General features: G+C 32.1%; 2 protein-coding genes and 1 long non-coding RNA gene across 3 annotated transcripts; all 3 read left to right on the forward strand.

Annotated features, from left to right (window-relative positions):
• Window positions 1–2,576: 2,576 nt before the first annotated feature.
• On the forward strand, window positions 2,577–8,797 carry LOC129299055 (serine/threonine-protein kinase PBL27-like; the record flags this gene model as incomplete). Its single annotated transcript, XM_054937496.1, has 3 exons — window positions 2,577–2,801; window positions 7,763–8,253; window positions 8,575–8,797. Coding segments are annotated over 3 exons (939 nt in total), but the record flags the coding sequence as incomplete, so codon positions are not given.
• A 7,619-nt stretch (window positions 8,798–16,416) lies between these two features.
• LOC129299054 (uncharacterized) lies at window positions 16,417–17,664 on the forward strand. The gene is made up of 3 exons (XR_008590488.1): window positions 16,417–16,550; window positions 17,296–17,391; window positions 17,493–17,664. It is a non-coding gene; the product is annotated as an uncharacterized LOC129299054 (long non-coding RNA).
• Window positions 17,665–20,911: 3,247 nt separating this feature from the next.
• LOC129299056 (receptor-like protein kinase ANXUR2) lies at window positions 20,912–23,279 on the forward strand. The gene is made up of 2 exons (XM_054937497.1): window positions 20,912–22,121; window positions 22,625–23,279. The coding sequence occupies exon 1, from the start codon at window positions 21,009–21,011 to the stop codon at window positions 22,080–22,082; it is 1,074 nt and encodes a 357-aa protein (XP_054793472.1). The 5' UTR covers window positions 20,912–21,008; the 3' UTR covers window positions 22,083–22,121; window positions 22,625–23,279.
• Window positions 23,280–25,159: the final 1,880 nt, after the last annotated feature.

Genomic DNA, 25,159 nt, shown 5'->3' on the forward strand with positions numbered 1-25,159 from the left:
AAAATAATATAATTTCAACAAATATAAGAAATATTACAATACACAAAACAACATCCTTATATCCCTCCATTAACCTCGAGCCGTAGCCCTCACTCGGTGCTAAATTACCCGGCCAAAGGTAGATTAGCCCGAGCCCTTACAAGCCACCTATTGAGCTCCAATAGGGCGTACCACGTGGCACATAAATACAACAACAATAGCAAGTTTCCCAACACCTCCCACATAATCAAATAAATTTATAATAATTTACACAATTATATAATATTATAAATTTATAATTTTCTCAATAATCACCCAATTAAATGAAGTAACACTAATCATAAATTAAAAGCATAGTTACCTCGTGGCTTTTTCAATAAATTATTCCTTAAAATTTCTCTCTCACCACAATCTTCACCAGTAATACAATCTACAAATAACATATTATTTATAAATATGTAGTTTTAATTTTGAAACTAATAAAATAATCTAATAATAGAATTAAAAATATAATATAATTCCTATTTCCAATCTTAATACAAATCTATAGTTAATACTATTAAGTAAATTTTTAAAATCCTCTTTTAATATATCAATAAATATTATAATCTAAAAATCAACTTCTAAACTAATTTCTATTATCAAAATTTTCTTTTTATTTCATAAATCGTACCTAAAATACCCAAAAATTAAAAATTGAATCTCTAACTTAGAATCATAATCCTAATAACCATAATAATTCATTTCTCGTCCCAAATAATCATCTAAACCTCAATAAATCAACATATATTTTCAGATCTAGTCTAGAATTTGATCCATAAGCCACAAATTCAAAGATCACCAATAAATTTATACTCTAGATAGTTATTATACTACTAACAACCTCAAAAACTATATTTATTCAATATAAATTCATCCCTCTTCCAGATCTTAAATTTTCTACCACTACTACAAAATCAGAAACCAAAGAAGAAGGATGACTAAGAAAAATTTTAGAACACCTACTTAGTCTTGAAAAGCTAAAATCATCACACCCTAAATATCCTATTAAAAACTCTTACCTTAAAACCCAGCACCGGTGAACTTGGCTCACAGATGCTCTCTCTGCCTCAGCTCACGCAAGAATGAATGAATGAAGAAATGAAAGGAAACGGGTGAGTTTTATAAAATTCAGTGGGTCCCACACATTTTTTTTTTTTACTCTTCCTCTCTCTTCTTCTTCTTTTTTTTTTTATTATTAAACATAATCATTGCCGGGAGAGCACCGAAAGTTCACTCCTTCTTCCTTTTTTTTTTAATACGTTTTCCCTTTTTTTATTATAATAATAATTTAATAATATATTTTTTTATTTTTTTTTAATTTTTTTTAATTATATCCTAAGTTAGATTTAATAATCATCTCTTACTAATTTTCTTACCTCTAAATATTATTTTTTTTTATTTCTATTAATTCAAATTAACTATTAAAATTTAAATTGGGATGTTACACGAATGGATACTTGATGAAAGACTAACACGTACAATTATGCATATTCTATTCATTTTTTTAACTTATTAAAGCCCAATAGATTGTTGTTAACTTTAAATGAGTTGTTGTTAAAACTTAAACGGATACTTGTTAATGAAAGACTGGCATTTACAATTATGCCAATTCTATCCTTTTTTTCTAACTTATTAAAGCTCAAACGGATTATTATTAACTTTGAATGAGTTGTTGTTAAAATTTGAATAGATATTTGTTGATAAAAGGCTAACACTCACAATTATGCCAATCCTATCCATTTTTATTAAAGTCCAAATTGATTATTGTTAACTTTTGAATGAGTTGTTGTTAAAACTCGAATGGATATTTATTGATGAAAGACTAGCACTCACAATTATGCCAATCCTATCCATTTTTCTAATTTATTAAAGCCTAAATAAACTGTTATTAATGTATAATGAGTTGTTAAATACAAATGAATATTTGTTGACAAAAAACTAATACATACAGTTATAATCATTCTATCTATTTTTCTAACTTGTTAAAACCTAAATAAATTATTATTAATTTAAAATGAGTTATTGTTAAAATTCAAATAAATATATGATATTAATGATTAAAAGTATATGTCTAATAGAACAAGTGTATGAATAAACCTATGAAACTAGAGTTCCATGATCTTGACAAATTGTGGGAGAACGATAGTTAGGTCATAGAATATTAAATTAATGATAAATAAGTTTTCGACGACATGTTTTTATAAAATGAGTTATAAATATGAATCAAACAATTATAAATAAAATTTTTTGTTACAATTTAAAAATTAAATTTGATATTTAAATATGTATTTATACTATTAAAAATCTTAAATATAATTTCTGGATGAATATTTTTTAATTAATTTTTTATAAAACCTTATTGAATACTTGATTAATGTTAATTCAGTGTTTTGGATTTAGCTGTCATTTTTTATTTAAAAAAATCATACAGTACAATAAGATCAAAATCAAAGAAGCCGTCCCTTGCACATTGTCAAACCTTGGAAAATCCCAGTCTTAGATTGCAGCAGCTCATATACTGCCTCAAAAGTCTGAAGCTAATCTTCATTGCGCAGTTGGATCGCAACCACGACCCGACGTTACTGGGAATGGCAATCCTTCTCAAGTGCTGTGGAGGCTCTGGTTCTTATGCTACGAAACAACCTCGCACACCAATAGAAGATCTATGCCATCGCTTCTCTCTTACCCAACTGGGAAAATCGACCGACAACTTTGACAAAACCCGGAAGATCGGTGAAGGGCCCTGCGGTGAGGAGTACACTAGACTTTCATCTCTATCCGTTTTTTAACAGTCAACTGCAATAATATGGATGGTTCAGACTATATTATATTTTTTAAAATAAAAATTTATAAAAATTATAAATAATTTTAATGATTTTTTTATTTTTAATATAATTTAGATTTAAGTTAAAAGTTCTAATTTAATATTAAAATTTGTTTAATAGATGTATATTGACTATTTTGCACAATCTAAATTTAATTTGGTGTTAATTTAGATTTTTTTTCTTAAAGTTTTAATGTTGATCTCTGACTGTTAAAAAATTAAAAAATTACAATCAAATTTTACATAAGAAATTAATTACTGCAACTTTGTAAAGTTTATTGATAAATGAACTAAACTGTATTGATAACATAATTAAATTTTTTTTAAGAACACCCAAACTCTAACATTTTTAAATACACATTTACCTTTATTACAAACAACCATATTCGTATGCTAGATTGGATGTTTTTTAAATTAAAATTATAAGTTTAATGTTTTTATGATTTTTTTAAATAAATATATTTGCACGTATCGAAAACAATATCATATCTTATATTTTTAAATATAAAAGTATCGATAATACATATCATATTTGATATGTATATTAGTATCTGTGCAACATAGTCCTTAATGTTCTTTTACGGTGACTTGGTATTTCAAAATATTGCATGTTTTGATAAAGTTTCAAAAGAGAAAACCCAAGGAGTGGCAGAGGCACCTCTATATCCATAGCCCCTGCGGACTTTTAAAAAAAAAAAAAAAAAAAAACCAGAAATTCCTGGGGACTTAATGCACGCTAGGCTCTCCGATAAATGCAATGTCTATAATTTTGGAGTGATTTTGTTAGAACTAAAATGTGGCATATACAAAGACCACGCCATATTGGGGGGATTATTTTTGTCAGGAGGATGAACTTTTGGATGAATATTGTTAAGCAAGTAAGGATGAGTGATTGAGATTGAACTCGGTGAGGTTGAACTCCCAACCTTATATAGTTTTCCCATGCTTTAATTTCTTCCTTGATAATTTCTTCCGTTTTATCTTTCAGCCGTCCCGACTCTATGTATCTTTCTCAACCACAAGATTTAATTCTCTTCTTTATATAATTAACATATAAATATTAATGTTACTTTTAATTATTAAAACATATATTATATCGTTTTTCTTTCTTTGCCCAACATATCCTTTTTATTGATCGATCTCTTAGCAAAACCCATATTGAAATGCCAGCATTAGTTGCAAGAAGCAGTTTAGAATATGAAAACATGCATGATATATAAACTGAAGCAGATTTAACTTGGGAGCATATATATAGCGCGCGATACATAACAGCATGGTGTAGGTTTAATCATGCTTCATGAAAGGACTAACAGCAAACAAGTCGAGAGAAAAGAAAACATCTGGTTAAGTTGTGTTTCAACTCCAGCAGATCACAGCTCTTGCTGCATATGGAAATAACATTTTCTACTCTTTAATATAATGTCAAAATTTGTAGCTATTGGCCGTAGAAAGATGTCATCCAAAGGTTGTCCTGCAGTAAAAAATGAACATATATATACACGTATGTATGTTATCAACGATATATAGAGATATACACATACCAATCCTTCCGCCAGTTTATTAATGAAAAATCAACATCAGCCCAAAATTGATATTATTAGAGTTGAGATCAACTTCGAGTCAACTGTTGGAATCATTATTGGAGTTAATTAATTAATCTAATTAATTTGAGAAAACGATGATCTAACTATTCAAATGAATCAGTTACGGTCAAAATTATAATCAGGCCACGCCCTCCTAAATTGACCAATTATTAGGACATGGGATGATGGGACAGATTTTTCAACCTTGCATAGGGCGTAATGAAAGAAGAGGAATTCTCATATGGAGGATTAGAACATTTAGCTAGGTAGTTGGCCTATTAAGTGTTAATATATTTTCATCTAATATAATTAAAAAAGGTAAACTTTTAAATATTAATAATATTAATAACAAAAATTATTTTTCAATGAATAATATATAAAAATTCACATTTTTTTGATTTAATTGAAAATAAAAAGAAAAAGAATTACAAAAAGTGCATAAAATATTAAATTACCTTACTTACCCTCAAGCCAACTGATGTAAAACAGTATAACAAAATAAATTCTAAGTTAAATCAAATATAATTTTCATTACTAGCTCAGCATTCATCTCTCTCCTCCCTCTCCCCTTTCAAACCAACTACAGCTATCTAGAACTATGATTGTAGCTAAGTCCACTAGAGCACATATTTGAATTTGTGCCTCACTCTTTCGGTCTTATTTATAAATTATTTTTACTAACGTTATCAATACTAATATAATAAAAATATAAAGAATAAAAATTAGTGAAATTTCAAACATGACCTTCAAAAAATAAATAAATTTTATAATATTATTTTTTTTGTTTTTTTCTCTCTTCTTTTTTAAAGATAGTTTAGACATTTTATTTAAAATAAAGCATCACTGTTAATCCAATAATTTATAAGCTAGACTACTTTATCCTTTTGGAAGGTGACTAATAAAGTTGACCGAGGGAATTGTCTATGCGTCTTCTTGCAATGATGCTCGGTTGGCTTTATCTCTTCCAAAGCACTCATCCTTCTGGTTGTGAGATTCTTTCATTTTGCATTTTGATTGATGGAATTCTCGTCACAGATTGCCCCTAATTTGGTCTTTCATGAAAGGACAAATATATTGAGATTGTCTGTCATTTCATATGGGAGAAATCGCAAGAAGGATTAATCGCATTGCATCATGTATCTCATCAAAATTGCAAGAAGATATATGTACCAAAGCATTGGGTAAAGCAGGTGATGAGAGAATGTTAGTTAAGTTAGGAGGTTTGAAAATTTTCAATTCTAGCTTAAGGAGGAGTGTATTTAATTGATAATATTAGTTTTGTTATACAAAGTTGAAAATATTAGTTAATTGATAATACTTCTTAATATTAGGTTATTGCAGATTGGGCTTGTTTACTTCTGTTTGTATTGGGCAGTAGGTTTAGTTTGTGTATTCATTTCTGGATTACTTTCTTGTTTTGAAACAAGGCCTATGTATAGTTTGTCCATGTCGTATTTGTCAAGTCAGGGATTGTCATTTCACATAGACAAGCCCAGATGGTCCAACAAAATATTATTCAATTTTTTTTTGAATTACAAGGCCACAGTAAAACCAAACAAAGAGATTAAGATCTAATCATATCTAAAACTATGAGGTTTCTACATTCATGCAATGGGTACATCAAAAATCATAATATCAAAGGTATCATGCGAAAGTCGGTGAGCTAAGAGATCAGCACATTTGTTTGCTTCTCTATGAACATGGTCAAAAGTGACCATCCAATCTCGCATAACAAGATCTTTGATCTTTTTGATAGTGTTAGAATAAGGGTGACTCTCAGAATAGGTGGGTTAATGAGTGACAATGCCTCCATCGAATCAGAATAGATATTGACTTTTGGTAATTTTGCATTCCAACAAAGATTTAGTCCCTCAAGTTTTTGACTCATTCTACTCTCCATTACAAATCCGTACATTTAAAATTTTAACAGTCTTTAGTTTGAGGGAAGAGGAGAGAAAAGAAAATTGGGAGAGTTTCAATCAATGATCATGAAGGGAACTTAATTATTAATAGATCCTAAAAAGATTTAAAATTCTAGTTTAGTCTAAGAGAATTAAAGTGAAATAATTTTAACGGTGAAAAGATAAAACTAGCATTCATTTGTCATGCAAAATTATTAGTTATTAATTTTCTTACTTTACTTGTTAATTTATCAATATGAATTATAAATTTCATTCATTTGTTAAAAATGAATGGCATTTTAATCAATGGCATTTATGATTAGATATTAATTAAACGGTCAATATTTAAGAAATTAAATAAATTGGTCACTTTTACGATTAGGTGGCATTTTTTTTTTCAAGTCCTGAAATGAAGAATTCAGTCCAATCTAGCTAGGGGCAGTGCACGGCATGCTAATGTTGAGTCTTCAAAAAAAAAAAAGAAAATGAAAGTGTGAAATTGAAATTAGATTACTCAATCGGGTAGGTACGTCTAGTCTAGACAACATTCATCTCCTCTCTCATCCAATCGCCCTAACCTAATCGTAAAATGCCATTGATTAAATGCCATTGAATTAGGATTTTGTTTACAATAGCGAAAAATATTTAGCTTCTATTTATGTATCAACTAAATGGTCAATATTTACGGGATTGGATGGATAATCACTTTTGTACCAACTTTGATAACGTTATGAGCTTTTTTGCTCCTGACCTATGACTTTGTGGGTATTTTTTTCCTTTATTAATCCATTTCAATAAAGACTGACACGCGACATGTACAGTCAACATTTAACAATTAAAGTTAATGGCATTAGATCAAAGTTAACGGCTTGATTACTTTTACACATATCCATGTAATGTTATGAGTGTTTTTACATTTTTTCTCACTTTAAGATATTAGGTGCTTGTGACTGATCACTTGTAAGTATTTTTACCCTTTATGTAAAATTTGATCTAACACTATTAGTTAAATGTCATATAATTTAACATAGTCAATGCCACATTATTATTCCTCTGGACATATTTAAAAATAAAAAGACTAACATTGCAAATAAGAAAAACGAACCAAAACAAAATATAAAAATCAATAATAAAACACGATAAAATTATATGAATTAATGACCAGCAGAGCCCATTGAATTTTTGAAATTAGCATCCTTCGCTGGGGGAAGTTCCTTAAGGCAGAGAAACTTGAACTTTTTCAAGGAAACAAAAATGATCCGTCAACTGATGCTGACAAATTCTTTATAGAGCAGTCTCAGATGAAATAAGGCGAGGCCCACTATTGTGAAAGCATTAGAATCCAAATCTTGATTATACTGCAGTTCGTCCCCTGCCACAAAAGGAATGGCAACCCTTCTCAAGTGCTTCGGAGGCTCTGCCTCTACTTCTAGGAAGAGGAACAACCTTCCACAACCGTAGAAGAGCTTTGCCACCGCTTCTCTCTTTCGCAACTTGAAGAAGCGACCAACAACTTTCACCCCACCCGAATGATCGGTGAAGGAGCTTTTGGTCCCGTATACAGAGGTGGCCGCATCTCTATCGATGGCCAATCAATAGAAATTGCAGTGAAGCGTATACCTCCAGGTAATTCCTTCCAGGGCCGTTCTGAGTTCGAGAACGAGATCGTGATGATGTGCCAGCTACACCACCCCAATCTAGTGTCTCTTGTTGGATTTTGTGACGACAAAAATGAAATGATCGTGGTCTACAAGTACGTCCCAAACAATTCCCTCTACTATCAACTTTATGAGCAGCATGGCAAGTCGTCACCGGTTGAGCCGTGGAAGAAAAGGCTAGAAATCAGCATCGGAGTAGCGCGTGCGTTACAACTACCTTCACTCAGGAACCAAACGCACCATCATTCATCGCAGTGCAGAACCGGGTAACATTATTTTGGACGAGAATTGGAATCCCAAGCTCACATATTTCGGGCTTTCTATAAAAGGACCAAAGTTTTCGGCAAAGGAGGCAAAGCCCATAAAGCTGGACGTGGTTGAAGGTCCGTGGGGATATATAGCACCCGAGTGCTGGGCGCTTACTAATGTCACATATAAATGTGACGTCTATTCTTTTGGAGTGATTTTGTTAGAACTGATATGCGGAAAGATGATGTTCCAAATTTGTGAGCATGAGGGGCGTCTTATTGAGAGTGCAGATGCTACTTTATTTGCATGTAGTGTGGTTAAGAAAGTACGAAATGCAGCCGAGAATGGGAATATGATGAGGGAATTATTGATCCGAGATTGGAGGGACAAATAGCGCCACAGTGTTGGAGACTGTACATGGACATTATAGAGAGTTGCTTGAGCGTAGATCCCCACGAGAGGCCAGACATGGGCGATGTTGAAGTGCAACTTGAACGCCTATTACAGCTGCAAGAAGAAGCAGATCATGCCAATCATGGGTTTTATTCTTTCCTCATTTAATTGGGGAGAATGACATTTAAGGCCCAATAAAAGCCCATAATTTTTGTACTGGATATTGTCTTGTAAAAGCATGTCTATGTTATTGTTAGAAGCTAAACCTTAATTTACATTTTTTGTTAGAATTTCCTTAAAATTTAATAAGTTAAGATTTAATTTTTAACAATAATATATATGTAACGTCTCATAATCTTTTTATATTATTGCCTGTGATAATCTCTTCCTTCTTGTGATGCCTTAGATAGTTGGACATTTGGATTGGTGCTTGTAAATCAGAAAGATTCATATTAATTTTAAAAAACTTAACTTTTAGTCTTATACTTTACTTGCACTTTGTTATTTGTTCCTGCACTTTTTTTAATATTTTAGGTTTTTACATTTTTGTTTTTTATTATTTTAAATTCCTCCATAAACAAAGTGTAGAACTTTGAAGGGACCTAAAACAATAAAAACAAAAATATAGAGACCTCAAGTACTTAAAAAAAGTACAAGGACCAAAAACAAAACTCGAGTAAAGTGTAAAAACCCAAATCTATGTTTTCCTATTGATTTCTTGTTATGGTATATTATATGAACCAACATTTGACGTCCCCACGAGGCAAGTATTATTCGATAGTTTAATGGTCACTATATTCATGATTTTTTAAAGGAAAAATGATAGTTAGGTCTCCCAAAATATTGAATTAATATCAGTTAAGTCTCCAATAATTTTTTTTAAAAAAATTGAAATATTGATCCAAATATTACAAATTCAAAAGTTCGATTGCAAATAAGTATTTAAAAATTAAATATAATTTTTAGATTATAATAGAAAAGTTTGTTTGTAACTGTTTGAATTAATATTTATAATTCATTTGTAAAAAATTTTATTGAGGACCTAATTGTCATTAGTTCATTTATTTGGGACCTAACTATTATTTTTCTTTTTTAATAATTTAATAATAATAAATATTTTCTTTTATTATTCTTCCATATTATTTATAAGATATTTTTTGATAAAATTACACATACAAATAAAATTTATTAAATACACTTTATAATTATATCTTTTTAAAAATATAAATATAAATTTTTAAAAATACTCATCATTTAATATAATTTTATTTGTATGACGTTAAACAAAGAGAGGAAATATAACATAAAGAAGGAAGGGTAGTATTAAAATAAATATGATTAATAAAATTTTATTTTTATCAAGACTGAATGTGTCTTATATTCTAGAATATTAAATTATCTTTAAAAATGTATTATAAAGTGACGCAGATGGAGTAGTTAGTAAATAACAAATGGATGGTTAGCACTGTTGGATGATTATTATTTTACTGAGAATATTGGTTATATTTTGGCATTTGGTAGGAAGCTACGACAAAAGATGGTGGCCCCCATACATGTAGTGATTGACTTTGGTTGGAATTAGTTTCAGCACTCAGCACACTTATGAGTGTGATGGTGCTTAATGTTGTACTGAAATTTAAATTATTTAAATTTTAATTTGAATGATTTAGATTTAAAATATTATTATATTTTATATTTATTAAAATAAAAATTATAAAAGTTGAGCACCATCATGCTCATCAGTGTGTTGAGCACTGAAATCAATCATTTTCTAACTAAAGCTAAAGATAGTGGTTGTAGTTGGTGTTGACTTATATAGAATATTTGGCCGTAGTCGGTGCTCACTCAAACCTAAAATCAATTAATAATGTTGGCTAATATCTTACATAGATCTTAACTATTCTAATTAACTATTATCTCCTATTCCATCGCTTTCGTTTCAATCCCTAAATTGAGGAAGTTTAGCTTTTTGGATGTATGTACAATACAATGCCACTCTATAATGGATCATCTGCTAGTAAACAACCTTCCGTGACCATCTTTATCCGAAAAAACAAAAAAAACAAACACCTTCCGTGACCATACAAGAGTTCTGCCAACGCTTCTTTCTTTCCCAACTTCAACAAGCAACTGACAACTTCAACGAGAACCGCATAATAGGTCGAGGAGGTTTTGGTACGGTACACAGAGGTGGCATCTCTGTTGATGGCAAACCATAAGATTTTTTTTTTGGGCTACAAAACCAAAAGAAATTGCAATGAAGCGTAGATCTCCGTATTCCTCACATGGGCTCTTTGAGTTCAAGAACAAGATCCTAATGATGTACCAGCTACACTACCCAAATCTGGTGTCCCTCGTTGGATTTTGCGACCATAAAAATGAAATGATTGTGGTCTATGAGTACATGCCTAACACATCCCTCTGCGATAAACTTCATAGAATGGATAGCACCTCACCGGCACTCTCGTGGAAGAAAAGGCTAGAAATCAGCATAGGAGTAGCGCATGCATTGCACTACCTCCACGTAAGTAACCAAGCGCGCCGTCATCCATCTTGCTCTAAAAATCAAGTAACATTCTTTTAGATGAGAATTGGATTCCCAAACAACTCAACGAGTTCAGGCTCTCTTTTAAAGGACTAAAATATTCGTCTAATGAAAAAGCCAAGGAGGTTAATATAATCAAAAGAACCTGTGGGTACATGGTTCCTAAGTATGCCATGCGACGTCTATAATTTTGAAGTGATTTTGTTAGAACTAATATGCGGAAAAGGACCAAATTATATGAGGGTGATTATTGATCAAGTGGAAAGCATGGATGAGGGGAGTGTAGAAAAGATTATTGACGCAAATTTAGGAGGAGAAATAGCAACGGAGTGTTGCAAATTGTACATGGACATTGTACTCAGTTGCATGAGTGAAGATTCTGACGAGAGGCCACATATGGGCCAAGTGGAGGTGGAACCAGAGCGTGTGCTAGAACTACAGCATGAAGCAAATGCCAATCCCCACTTTCATTCTTTCTTCTACCTGCAACCTCCCTTTTGGTTGTAATTATTGCATTTCTTAAGAAAATAGCTTCTTTAATTTCTTGAGAATTCTGTAATTATTGCATTGAGAATTCTTTCTTTGATAACAAACTTATCATTCTTCTGTTGTGAAGTATTCATGTGTCCCAAAAATTGTTTTTGCATTCAAGGAAATAGATTTTTATAAAAGCATCCACATGGAAGAGAAAAACCATTTAATTGTTTCGTGAGGCATAGCTTCTGTACTTTGAGGCCTGCATTAGGACTGAGAAAACATTTTAAAAGGAAACAAGAGGAAAAGAGACGTATAAGTTTGAAGTGGTGACTCTAGTCTCAACCTTGTTTAATTTGCATCAAATCTGCCAATCTATTTCTTAATAGAGATTCTTGGTTGGTCAGAAGATCAACACATTATCTTGGGCATAACAAGTGTCCATGAAGCCAAGGAGAATGGCCCAGGGACTGAAAAGAATGTGAAGTTGATTATACTGGAAACCAATAGAACAGAGTCTATCATGTGATGTCGCTGGTGGCCTTACAACAATGCAATGTGGTCGTGTCGTGCATTGTCAAAAGCTACTACCAAGCAGTAGTTGCCTGTGTAATTCACCCCTTGGATATTTGGAAAAACAAAAATAGTTTGATTCTTATGGTCGTGGTAACTGTACAAGAGGTAAAGAAATATGATTATCGGATACTATAAATCAAATTACCTCACTGTTCACGCAGGCTAAAATAATACAGTAATATTGACTACAGTAGACAACAATTGGAATACTTGCTTGTGCCAATACATCCAAATCTATTTGAACTGATCATTACTTTTTTCCTTAAAAGGCCCAAAGATGTTCTCCCTTCGTGAGATGGAAGTATTCAATTTTTTTTAAAATGAAACTCATTACTAGATTTTTAACAGATACAGAATTTTAAAAAATAAAAATATTGACAAAAACTTATAAATATAAAATTTTAAATCTAAACTATTTAAAGTAAATTTAAATAATCTAGATGTTATACAAAGATGAGCACCGCGATGATGATGATGACTGTTATGAAGCAAATTTAAGTGTTAGAGGGAGTCTAGAAAACGCGTAATTCAAAGGCTAGATGAAGCAATGCATAGATATGATTCGAGTGTTGCCCGGCGTACGCATCAACCATCGCGTTGTAAATTCAAGTAGTATTCTGCTGGATGAGAATTGGATTCCCAAACTCACCAATTTTAAGTTTTCTTTAAAAGGACCAAAATATTTATCAAAGGAGAAAGCCAAGGAGGTAGGTCAAATCCGCCGCAACCTTTACCACATAGCCCCTGAGTTTACTTTTTACATGTAGGATCTCAAGTAAATGCGACGTCTATGGTTTTGGAATGCTTTTGTTAGAACTAATATGAAATGTACGGCCGATCCTTATTCACAAGGTAATTTCTGAGGACTATGCTTCGCCATCTCTCATAAATATAGCTAAAGGAGTAAGGAATCTTGAGGAAAAGGGAAATATTGAGAAAATTATATTTGACCTCAGCTTGACAGGAGAGATAGAACAGAGTGTTGGAGATTGTACATGGACATTGCAGAGAGTTGCTTGAGTGATGATCCTGATGAGAGGTCAGATATGGGTGAAGTTGAAGTCCAGCTTGTAACGTGCACTGCAACTGCAGCATGAAGCAGATGCCGATGGATCATAGTTTCATGCTTTCTTCTTCATTTAATTTTCTTTTGTTTTCATCTTTCTGCCGTCCCAACTCTATCATTCTCTCCCACTGTATAATAATTGCCTTCTTCATATATTAATGTATACATGTTTATAGTTATTCAAACGTGTAAAACCTTTTCCTCTTCCTTTTTTGCTAACATATTCTTTTTATATATATGTAAAAAGAGCGTGAGCTCTTTGCTGCTATCTAAACATTACGCTAGTCTTACGAGTTGGGAGCAAGTGAAATAAAATTCCACAAAAAATTCTCCTATAATCTATGTAGCACGAGCACTTCAAAAAAGTAAACGTAGCCGTATTTGATACGATACTTATAGGATACTTCTGCATACGTATCCTATATACTAACATTTATGATATGATTTTTTTTCAATAATTTTTTACTATATTACTTAAAAACTTGAAAAAACACTTAATATTTTAGTTAATTACTGTAAATATTCTTATATTACTTTAGAAATTTTTGTTTAAAAATTAAGATACCTATACTTATATCATAAAATGTTGAAATATATATTATAAATATTCTCGTACCTGTATACTAAAATTTTGAAAATTTTCCGTATCCCCGTATCATATTGTATCGTATCAGATACTTACACCCGTGTCTATACAACCTAGCCTATAATCCCTGATCTATGATCATGAGACTCTAATGAATTCAAAATGATTATAGTTAATCTAATTAAGGTATTCTACAACATTAATCTAGGATATTCCTCCCCGAGTTGAGGAACACAGGTCATCAATCCCCAGGTTGTAGAAGCTCCAATCTCCCATTATTACTATTCAACCCGTCTAATGTAGATTGTAGTTAATCATGGCAGAAGTAAGGAGTTGGGTGGAAAAGGGAAATGCAGAAAAGATTATAGATCCAAATATAGCTACAGAGTGTTAGAATCTATACATGGACATCGCACTCAGTTGCATCAGTGAATATCCTAACGAGAGGCCACGTATGGGCCAAGTGTCCGGAGGTGGGACTAGAGCGTGTGTTAGAACTACAGCAGGAAGCAAGTGCCAGTCCCAGATTTCGTGCTTTCTTCTAGCTGCATTTTTCCTTTTGGTTATTATTATTGCCCTGACTTTTGTGAATGATTTCTTGTTGTTAATTCCAATGTCATATCTTAAGAAAATATTTCTTTCTTACCCAAGAACTAATGAAATTAAAAGGCCTCAAAAATTTATCTTCTTTCTTCAGCATCGAGAATTCTTTCTTTATCAACAAACTTATCGCTCTTCTGTTCCCAAGTATAGAGAAAAATCATTAATTGTTTCAAGAGGCATGTGTAACTTCTGTGCTTTGAACGCGCATGGTGTGAGCATTTTTGACGTTATGTCCTCAATCTTCTATGAGCATATGAGATTGAAACTGTCTATCGGTTTGCAAGTCGATCTGCATGTATTAATTAGTGTGAGAAAATGGAGTGCAGAGACATATCTTTGTCGACTCCAATAATGATACCTTCAACAGTAATGCTTGGCCTTGTTTTTGTCTCACCGCAACTCGATCGCAACGTCGGATACAATAGATGCACTGGAACTTACTTGAGAGAGAGGAGGGAGAGAAGCAGAAGACAGAGCACTCTCGTTCTCTCAACATAAGTTTTCATGGAGGAGGGTAAAAACTAAATGTGCCTGTAGTTATCAAATGCCCCACATTACACACTGATTAGGGGAGAGCATTGGTTAAAATGTTTCAGTTCAGTTCGAAATAATTAAAACCGACAAACCGAAGTAAAATAGTTTTCTTAACTGAACCGAATCAAAATTTTATAAAAACTTAATTAAAACCGAACTAAAATTTAATGATTTAATTCAGTTATTCATTTCGGTTATTGAACTTCTTAGTGAGCATATTGGGCTTGCTTTTTATCAACACATTAGGCCTTTTTGTCAACAAATTGGGCCTGTTCCCAAAAAAATAAATTGTGCCTTTTTTATCATCACACGCCCTTAAGAAATAAATTTCTCCAACTAAAGTGGGGAAAAAATAATTTGAGGAAAAAACATGAAGAGTTGCACTAAAGAAATCAAACAAAAGGGCGTGGAAGTGGAGTTTGGAAACTGGGCAACATGAAAAGGCATAACAAAATAAAGAAATCGGACATAATGGTGTGGGCACTACTCAAGAAAGCACTTGTATTATTTTTTTTTTCCTACCAAAGAAAGCAAATAACTGATAAGTTTTACATATAATTTATAAATTTATAATTGAATTACTGTAAATTCATAATAATCTATAATAATCCATCACATAATAATAATAATCTCTTAAAAAACTACAAATAAGTTCAACAGTTTGAACATAATCCAACATAACTTACAATACATCATCACAAAATATTAAGCAAAATAACAAAAGATAATCAATCAATTACAACTTGTAAGTTTCCAGTTGCCAATGATAGTCTCTACGGCATGCAATGAGAAACAAACAATACTTGTTTCTATCGCCTAATTAGTAATTTCTTTAAGTTTAGCCTCTCATTCATTCCAGTATTGTGTATCTTTTCCTTCTCAAGCGGTCTTGGACTGGTGCTTTTTAAAGAAGAAACTTTTATATTTCATTTTCGCTGTTTTTTTTATTAATTACAGAGATACATGTCTGAAGTTAAGTGTCTAAGTCATTGGTCAAGATGACAGTATAGCTGCTTATCTCAGAAGGAGTATCCATGACATGGTGCTTAAATTATATTGGAACTCATTTGCTATGGTTAAACACATTTGGGAAGACTCAAAAAAAAAAAAAAAAAATCTTTAGCAGCAACCAAGCTTAACGGTCATCATATACATTGCAAATTGCTGGTATATTATGTTTGCCAGAAACCACATGTTCTGGAAAGTCACATGCAATAGTCAATGACAGCAAGTCTAGATATTTTTAACAAGTTACAATCGTGCTTTTAGATGCTTTTAATGGTGATTTAGCTTATCGTGACGTATCACTATCAACATTTTACCATGGTTTTTAGTGCTATATTAGAGCTATAAATCTGCTTTTGTTTTGAAGACAAGGAGAATGGTCCAAGGACTGTAAAAGATGTGAGGTTAATTAGTGCCGGAAAAATACTGGAAAACAACAGAACGGTGGGGGAATGCCAGAGTCCATTATGTGATATCCCAGGTGGAGTTACAACAATGCATGTGGTCGTGCAGACTCCTTCTGGGGATAAAGGTCTGGTATCTCTTTGCTGTCACATCAAAAGTTGCTATCAATAGTTGTCTGTATCTCTGAGCTTAAGGATGCTTAGTATTGTTCTATTTAACTTTTGACAGAAGCATGTTTTGGTTTAACTATCACTATTGGTTTTATGATTTGAGTTCTGTCTTTGGATCTTTTAAAAGACTCAAGGTGTTTTGTGCTTATGGATGGTCTCTTCCCTGACGGAAAGACCAGGCTACAAGTAGTAATTAAGTTGACTTCAGCAAAATCTATACCTTGATTTTTCCTTAGATTGTTATACTTCACTTACCAAAAGAAATCTGCAAACTTGTGATCACCCAAAAGTATTGGCCGTGTAATCCAGTTGTCAGACTTTTTCTTGCCAAAAAGTAACCACTAGCCGACAGCAAGCACCTGCTTTTACTCTTATCCATAATGATTTTTCTGTCTTCTTTTCTAGACATGGAAGAAAGCAGAAAGATTGAATTGGTTGAGTCCCCATTAACTTGATTCCATTGGAGAACCCTTCCTTCAACTATCCATTAATATTTCTAATTCTTCACATCACTTAAGTTCGCTTTCCTGAAGACTCAACTGCCTAACTATACTCTCCAATACAGTTCTAACAAATGTAATCCACCTACTCACGTAAAAGACATATAATTGTTTCAGTTCTTTTTCAATATTTTGAGGTTTTTTTTTTTTAAATAATTTGATGACTGATGTTTTTGACCTTTTGCTGTTTCATCTTAAACAGAGAAGAAACCAAGAAGGGAGCCAAAGCCGAACAAGTGTGGTTGTGTAATATTATAGCACTCCCGGCTGAAGAGATCAAAGATGACATCGTTCCTAGGTGATCAAGTGTTACACTTGCATTCAATTTTAACATGATTTCGGACTGCCATAGACTTCCTCATGACCCAGCTTTTATTTGCTTGTCTGGTTTGTAAACAGGTAAAGAGAAATTGGCCTGGTGAAGATTGTGATGCTAGTTATGTGGTGGTGGTTTCCTCTACGACAGTAAATCCTGTACACAATTTTCATAGGTGATGTTTTCCTTGGTGGTGTTTCATTGTTGGGTTGGCAAATTGTTTGTTGAAATGAAATCAACTATATACGTTGCCTTCATGCGCCTGATTATATATATATATATATATATTCTTCTCATGCCTAAAGGAATATGCTTAGCAGGGTTTAACGGGTAAACTTCTCGTTGCCTTCGTGCTTGTTTAAATATACAGTTAAAATAAATTTAGAAGCCATGTTATGTATAAAAAAAAAAAAATTAAGAACTTCGCAGTGTCGCTGTGGGTGGCAAGTGCGATTATTGCAAGCGAATGTTTGATTATTCTGTTATGGAGAGAAATAGATTCTCCTATTACGCAGGGAGATGATTTTGCAGCTGCGGGCTACGGCCTTGCTTGTAGCGATTTTAGGACATGAAGTAATTTTCTGTAAAATAGTTTGAATTCGATGCCGTGATTCTCAAGATATTACACAAAATGTATAGAAATATTCTTAGATGCTTTTTCTTTTTATCTTTTTAGATGTGAAAGCACAAAGTAACATTTGCTAAGTAATTATTGTTTAGATTATTTGTGTCTACGTTAAATATAAAACATCATTCAAATAAGTCACAGGGTTAGTTGGGCTGAGTAATTGAAGCATCAAACCTAATATAAATGAAAGAGGCCGGTCTCAAGGTTTAATAAAGGCCACAATAAGTAAACATGCCGAAATCCTGTCAGTTGCAAATATTAGACCGTTGGCACAAAGATATAATCTTAAATAATGTCAAAATTTACGCCCAAGTATTTCAATAAAACGAGATGGTTATTAAAATGGAGAAACCGTACCATAAGTTTCGCAAGATTCCTGATTCTTCGACAGAATGTGCTAAATTTTAAGAAAAAGACTACCGTTATTCTGACACTATAAATAGAAAAAGAAAATATAGAAGAAACTAGTCAACACTCTATCAAAGACTCGCAAATTTTACATTCATTAACCTTTTTTAATTTTTAGTTTTTAGTTTGTAATCTGTTCATATTTCAATAAAATTGATACACTTATTCTATCAAAGTCTTGTATCTTTTTATATTTGAATGAAATGTAATAAGGAAGGTTGGGACTCTTTCGTTATCTATTGAGACCTGACATCTCTGACATGTCTGATATTTATTATTCAACCATGAATAATTTATTTATTTTATTTTAAATATGGACTTGGGGTGTTAGAAGCATAATGCCGTGCCATACCGTGCCATACCGTGCCATGCTGTCGTGGGGGTGGCACATCAGCTCGAACGCGCTGGAGCTGTGCTGATTGATTTTGGGTTTCCTGGGTAAATTTCTTTTTAATGCAAACTTTAAAAATAATTTATTTTTATTTTAACATAATGTCCATAGTTCATTTAATTTGAATTATTTATATTTATTTTAATAATCAAAATATTTTTAATAATCAAATAAATTTATTAAAATGAAATTTATATGAGCTATCATGGTTTTTCCCTTTCCCCTATGTCGAGACCTAGAGATATTCTTATTGCATTAGATGGGAATATTTAAATTTTTTTAAATGGCAAAAATTCATGGCATGAAAATATTATTCTAAATATGATTATCGAGTTATGGAGCCTTTGTATCATCGATAATGGGGAAAGTCATGCCTATTTTTTTTTATTTCATTCAGCGAATTCGACTTTTGCGTCAATTGACTTTGATAATGGCACAAAAAAATTCCACTTCGTAATTCTTCTTTGGGCCCCCGCGGGTGGGGCGGCCCGAATATTTTTGCTTTTTGGATGAGAAAATATTATCTAAGAATCATTGAAAAAAATTTATATTAATTAAAAATTAATATTATTTAAAAATATTAACTGTAGTCGGTGCTCGTGTTGGATCGCTGTTGGAGCCCTTGCCAGCTATGAAGTAGCTAGAGTCCTTGCCACCAATGAGGCCACCGGTGGCTAGTCACAGGATTTTTGATAACACTTTTATTTAAAAATAATTGATAAAGATGGCTAAAAGAGAAAATATTTGATTCAATGACCTATTAATCACCTAAAAAGTCTAGTGGTCATTAAGCTCTTTAATTATATATAACAAAAAAAATAATAAACCAAAATTTTAATCACATTCATGTTATAACATAATGATACATTATTAATTCTTAAACGGTGCATGTCATTTTACTAAAGTTACTTATAAATTTAATATGAACAATTACAAATTAAAAATTTTAAAATTTTATGCATTTTACTTGTTAAAAGTCCGAACATATTATTATTAATTATAAATTAATTGTTGTCAAAACTCGAATGAATACTTGTTAATAAATAACTAACACGTACAATTAAACTCTTATTATTTTTTCTAACTTGTTAAAAGCTAAATAGATTATTGTTGATGTCGAATGAATTGTTGTGAAAATATAAATGTATATTCGTTAATAAAGGATTAATACTTTATAAAATTAAGTCAATATTATCTATTTTTGTATTTGTTAAAGCCTGAATAAATTATTGTTAACTTAAAATGAGTTATTAAAACTCGAATGAATATTTAATGAAAGACTAACATGTACAATTATGTATATCCTATCTGTTTTTCTAACTTATTAAATCCAAATGAATTGTTAACTTTTGAATGAGTTGTTGTTAAAATTTAAATGAATACTTATTAATAAAAGACTAACGCTCACAATTATGCCAATCTTATCTATTTTTTTAATTTATTAAAGTCTAAATAAACTGTTATTAATTTATAATGAGTTGCTGAAGCATGAATAAATACTTATTGATAAAAGACTAACACATGCAATATACTCATTCTATCTGTTTTTCCAACTTGTTAAAACCTACATAGACTGTTATTAATTTAAAATGAGTTATTATTAAAATTCAAATGAATACATTATATTAATGATTAAAAGCACATGTCTAATAGAATAAGAATATAAATAACAATCATGTGAAATTAGAGTTCCATGATCTTGATGACAAATTGAGAGAATGATAATTAGGTCATAGAAAACTAAATTAATGATAAATAAGTTTTCGACTATATTTTTTTATAGAACGAGTTATAAATAGGAATAAAATAATTATAAATAAAAATTTCTATTATAATTTAAAAATTAAATTTAATATTTAAATATTTATTTATACTATTAAAAATCTTAAATATATAATTTCTGGATGAATATTTTCAATTAATTTTTTATAAAAACTTATTGAATACTTGATTAATGTTAATTCAGTGTTTTGGATTTAACTGTCATTTTTTATTTAAAAAAAAAAATCATACAGTACAATAAGATCAAAATCAAAGAAGCCGTCCCTTGCACATTGTCAAACCTTGGAAAATCCCAGTCTTAGATTGCAGCAGCTCATATACTGCCTCAAAAGTCTGAAGCTAATCTTCATTGCGCAGTTGGATCGCAACCACGACCCGACGTTACTGGGAATGGCAATCCTTCTCAAGTGCTGCGGAGGCTCTGGTTCTTATGCTACGAAACAACCTCGCACACCAATAGAAGATCTATGCCATCGCTTCTCTCTTACCCAACTGGGAAAATCGACCGACGACTTTGACAAAACCAGGAAGATCGGCGAAGGGCCCTACGGTGAGGCGTACAGGGGTTTCATCTCTATCAACGGCGAGCCCAAAGATATTGCAGTGAAACGGCTCCGATTACAAACACCGAATTCCTCATACGGGCTCACCCTTTACAAGAACGAAATCCTCTTTATGTGCCAGCTACGCCACCCGAATCTAGTGTCTCTTGTTGGGTTTTGTGACGACAAAAATGAAATGATGGTGGTCTATGAGTACATGCCTAACGGATCCCTCCGTGATCAGCTCTACGGAATGAAGAGCAAGTCACCGATTCTGCCATGGAAGAAAAGGCTAGAAATCAGCATAGGGGTGGCGCGTGGACTGCACTATCCTCACTCAGGGACCAAACGCACCATCATTCATCGCAATATAACACCGGTCACCATTCTTTTGGACGAGAATTGGATTCCGAAACTCTCATATTTCGGTCTTTCTTTGAAAGGACCAAAATTTTCGGCAACGGATGCGAAACCCATTGAGATAGATGCGGTTCAAGGCACGGTGGGATATATAGCACCCGAGTGCTGGGCTCTTGCTAATGTCACGTATAAATGTGACGTCTATTCTTTTGGAGTGATTTTGTTGGAACTGATATGCGGAAAGACTTCGTTCCAAATTTGTGAGTATGAGGGGCATTTATATGCTTCAGATGTTCCGTTATTTACAAATGGGGTGGTTAAGAAAGTACGAAATTCAGGGGAGAATGGGAAAAATGAGGAGGGAATTATTGATCCGAGATTGGAGGGAGAAATAGCGCCACAGTGTTGGAGACTGTACATGGACATTATTGACAGTTGCTTGGGCGCAGATCCCAACGAGAGGCCAGATATGGGCGACGTTGAAGTGCAACTTGAACGCCTGTTGCAACTGCAAGAGGAAGAAGCACATGCCAACCATGGATTTCATTCTTTCCTCTTTTAATTTTTCTCCTCCTTTGATTATCTTGTTTTATCTTTTATAGTAAGTAGATAATACTTAATTTTGGAAATATTACTCATTTATTCACGCCAGCAAAGTTTTATCTTTCATTCTTTCCTCACTTAATTTTATACATATTTCCTCATTTATTGAAGCAAAAAAGATGATGATGATGATGATAATACCCTCTTCTTTTAAGGTGACTTGGGTATTTCAAAATATTACAGCCTTATTTGGTATGTAAGTTTCAATTGAGGGGATTGAGATTGAAATTAGGAATAGGATTGAAACTGAGATTGAGAGTGAGAATGAGATCTTAAAATCATGTTTGGTATGGAGTAATACTTATGAAGAATACTTTCTTTTATTTTATTTTATTTTATAATTACATATAAATTATGAAAGACTATACTACCTCTTGAATTAAAAAAATTAATTAGAAACTCTTCAAAGAAGCCGCTGGTTTTGAAACAATTTGAGATGTTCTTCGTGCACGTCCTCTTTCTGTTAATTCCTAAGCTTCTTGTTGTTCCCATTCATGGCAGATTTTTGTTCTTCTTCATGCGCAACCAGTCTCTTGCCTCTCCCTCGTAAGGACAAAACCAGGTTCTCCTTTTACTTGCCTCATTGATGCCTCCACCACCATGACCACCAAGTGCAGGATGTATTGGAACTCATCACACTTCAAGAGCAAGTACAGTGACTTCATCTGGCATATCGAATCTCGCTAAGGTTGCCACCAGTAGAGGAGAGGCTTGGGTTGTCAGTCATTCTCCTTCTCTCATCTTTGATCTCCTTCTCCCTTCAAATCTGGCAGTGGCACAGGTAGAGGATGGTGTTAGCGTCAATAGAGGACTGCATCAGCATCAGTGGATGAGAGGGGCATGGTGTTAGCGTTGCTTAGTCTAAAATTGCATTGAGTGAGTGAGGGCTGAAGGAGAGAGACGAGGGTGAGAGGTGAGGGTAATTTGATCTAAAAATAATCAAACCCAAGATTAATTTTTTAATACCATAAGGGGTGGTGGTATTGGGTAATCCCCATGGGATTGAGATTAAATTTCTCACTTCCTCTTACCAAACATAAAAGGTATTATGTGAAGACTGATAAGCTAAAAAATCAGCACATTTGTTTGCTTCTCTATAATATGGTTAAAAGTGATCATCCAATTTACATGCATTAATTAGTGTAAAAAAATGGGGTGCAGAGATATATCTTTGTCGACTCCAATAAGGATATCTTCGATGGCAATGTTTGGCCTTGTTTTTGTCTCACGGTAACTTGATTACAACGATGAATACGAGTGCTTGACACACAATAGATGCACCGGAACTTACTTAGAGAGAGGGAGGAGAGAAGCAGAAGACAAAGCACTCTTGTTCTCTCAACATGAGTTTTCACAGAGGAGGGTAAAAACTGAACGTACGTGTGGTTATCAAATTATAGTTATTTTGTTTTAAATAAACAAAATAACTGTCCCTTCTGACGGGTAACCACCATAATGTAATAAAAATAATTATTAATATAAATATTTACTTAATTCAACTTGGGTTCTTGGCTCACTTGGCCCAATTTATCAAAGTGCAATCTAATAATTAAGATTCACAAAACCTTATGAAAAGCGTGACTTGACCATGCTGGAAAACATGCTTTCAAAATAATTGTTTTTCATTTTTTAGCTTTTATTTTTTTGAATTAATATAATCCAACAATCTTTTCTTTTCTTTTAAAAAGGAAAATACAAATATTGATTCCTATACTTTTAGGTGTTTTGGTATTAGCTTTATACCTTTATTTTGTTGTGCCAAATCCCTTGAATTTCATATATTTACAATGTTAGCCCTTATGAATTATGATCACTAACAGAGTTGATAAAATTATAATGAGTTGGATAATAAATGAATGAAATGGCTATTGATCTTTCTACTGTGCGTGTTTGTTTTTTTTTTTTTATGAAGCTTCATCCATTGGAAGTTTGAGGGATCTAATTTAATTTCTGGCTTTTTTTTTTGTCTTCTACTCTTTTTTATACAAATCATCATGATTTTAACAAGTTGATATAAAAAATAACATATTTTATGCACATATTAATCACTGTTAAGTCTTTAATTTATGGCCATATTTAAAAATGGGCTTATTTAGCAACTTATTTTGCAAACAGTTTTCTATTTTTTAAAATAAAAAAATTTGTTTAATAATGTATTTTTAAAAAGTATTTTAGAGAAAAAAAATAAAATATTATTTTGAAAAACAAAAAATAAAAGCAACTTTCAGGTGTTTTAAGATTATTGTTCTAGAGAATAAAGGAGAATGAAAAAAATATATATTTTCATTATTTTTTATTTTTAGAACATGTTTTGCAAAACACCAATTCTCAAAACAATAAAAATAGTTTTAAATAGCCGCATAGATACTACCATTGCAGATAAATAAAATTTAAGGGACTTAAAATAATGAAATAATATATATGGACTGAAATAAAAATATGCTAAAAATATAAGAACAAAAATTATATTTTCCCTTTTAAAAATCATTTTTTAAAAACAAAAGGTGGGAACAAAATCAAATAAGCTCCCATGTTTCGGCTCCATATCCTAAATGATCCAATGTAAATTATTTTTGTTAAATCCTTGGCAATCAGAATAAACATAACGTACTTTCATTAAAAGGGTCCAAGTCACTTTTACAATACCACGTGCCTTTTTTTTTTTTTAACCAGCTACAATAAGCAAAGGGTTTTAATTTTTTTTAACCTAAAACAATACCATAAGGTTATCCTTAAAAAAAATTATATCTATCAAGGTGCTTTATGTTTATGGATGGTCTCATTGGTAGAAAATAGAAATATTAAGTTCAGGACATGTAATTTCTAGTCATCTGCCAAGACACATGAGATGCATGCATGCCAATCCTTCCGCCAATTTTTCCCTGATAATGAAATTTCAATATCATGCCCAGACTTGTGATTATCAAAAGTTAAGATTTTTTGTTACATATAAGTATTTTATTGGAGACAATCTTGTTTGAAGTCTTGTTGAGCAGGATACTTCTTCTAGTGAAGATTCGAACAATGATTTGTCAC

This window comes from Prosopis cineraria, unplaced genomic scaffold (assembly GCF_029017545.1).
Source record: "Prosopis cineraria cultivar Desert tree isolate PC_DT_omini unplaced genomic scaffold, ASM2901754v1 PC1019, whole genome shotgun sequence".
In the NCBI taxonomy this organism is placed as follows: Eukaryota; Viridiplantae; Streptophyta; class Magnoliopsida; order Fabales; family Fabaceae; genus Prosopis; species Prosopis cineraria.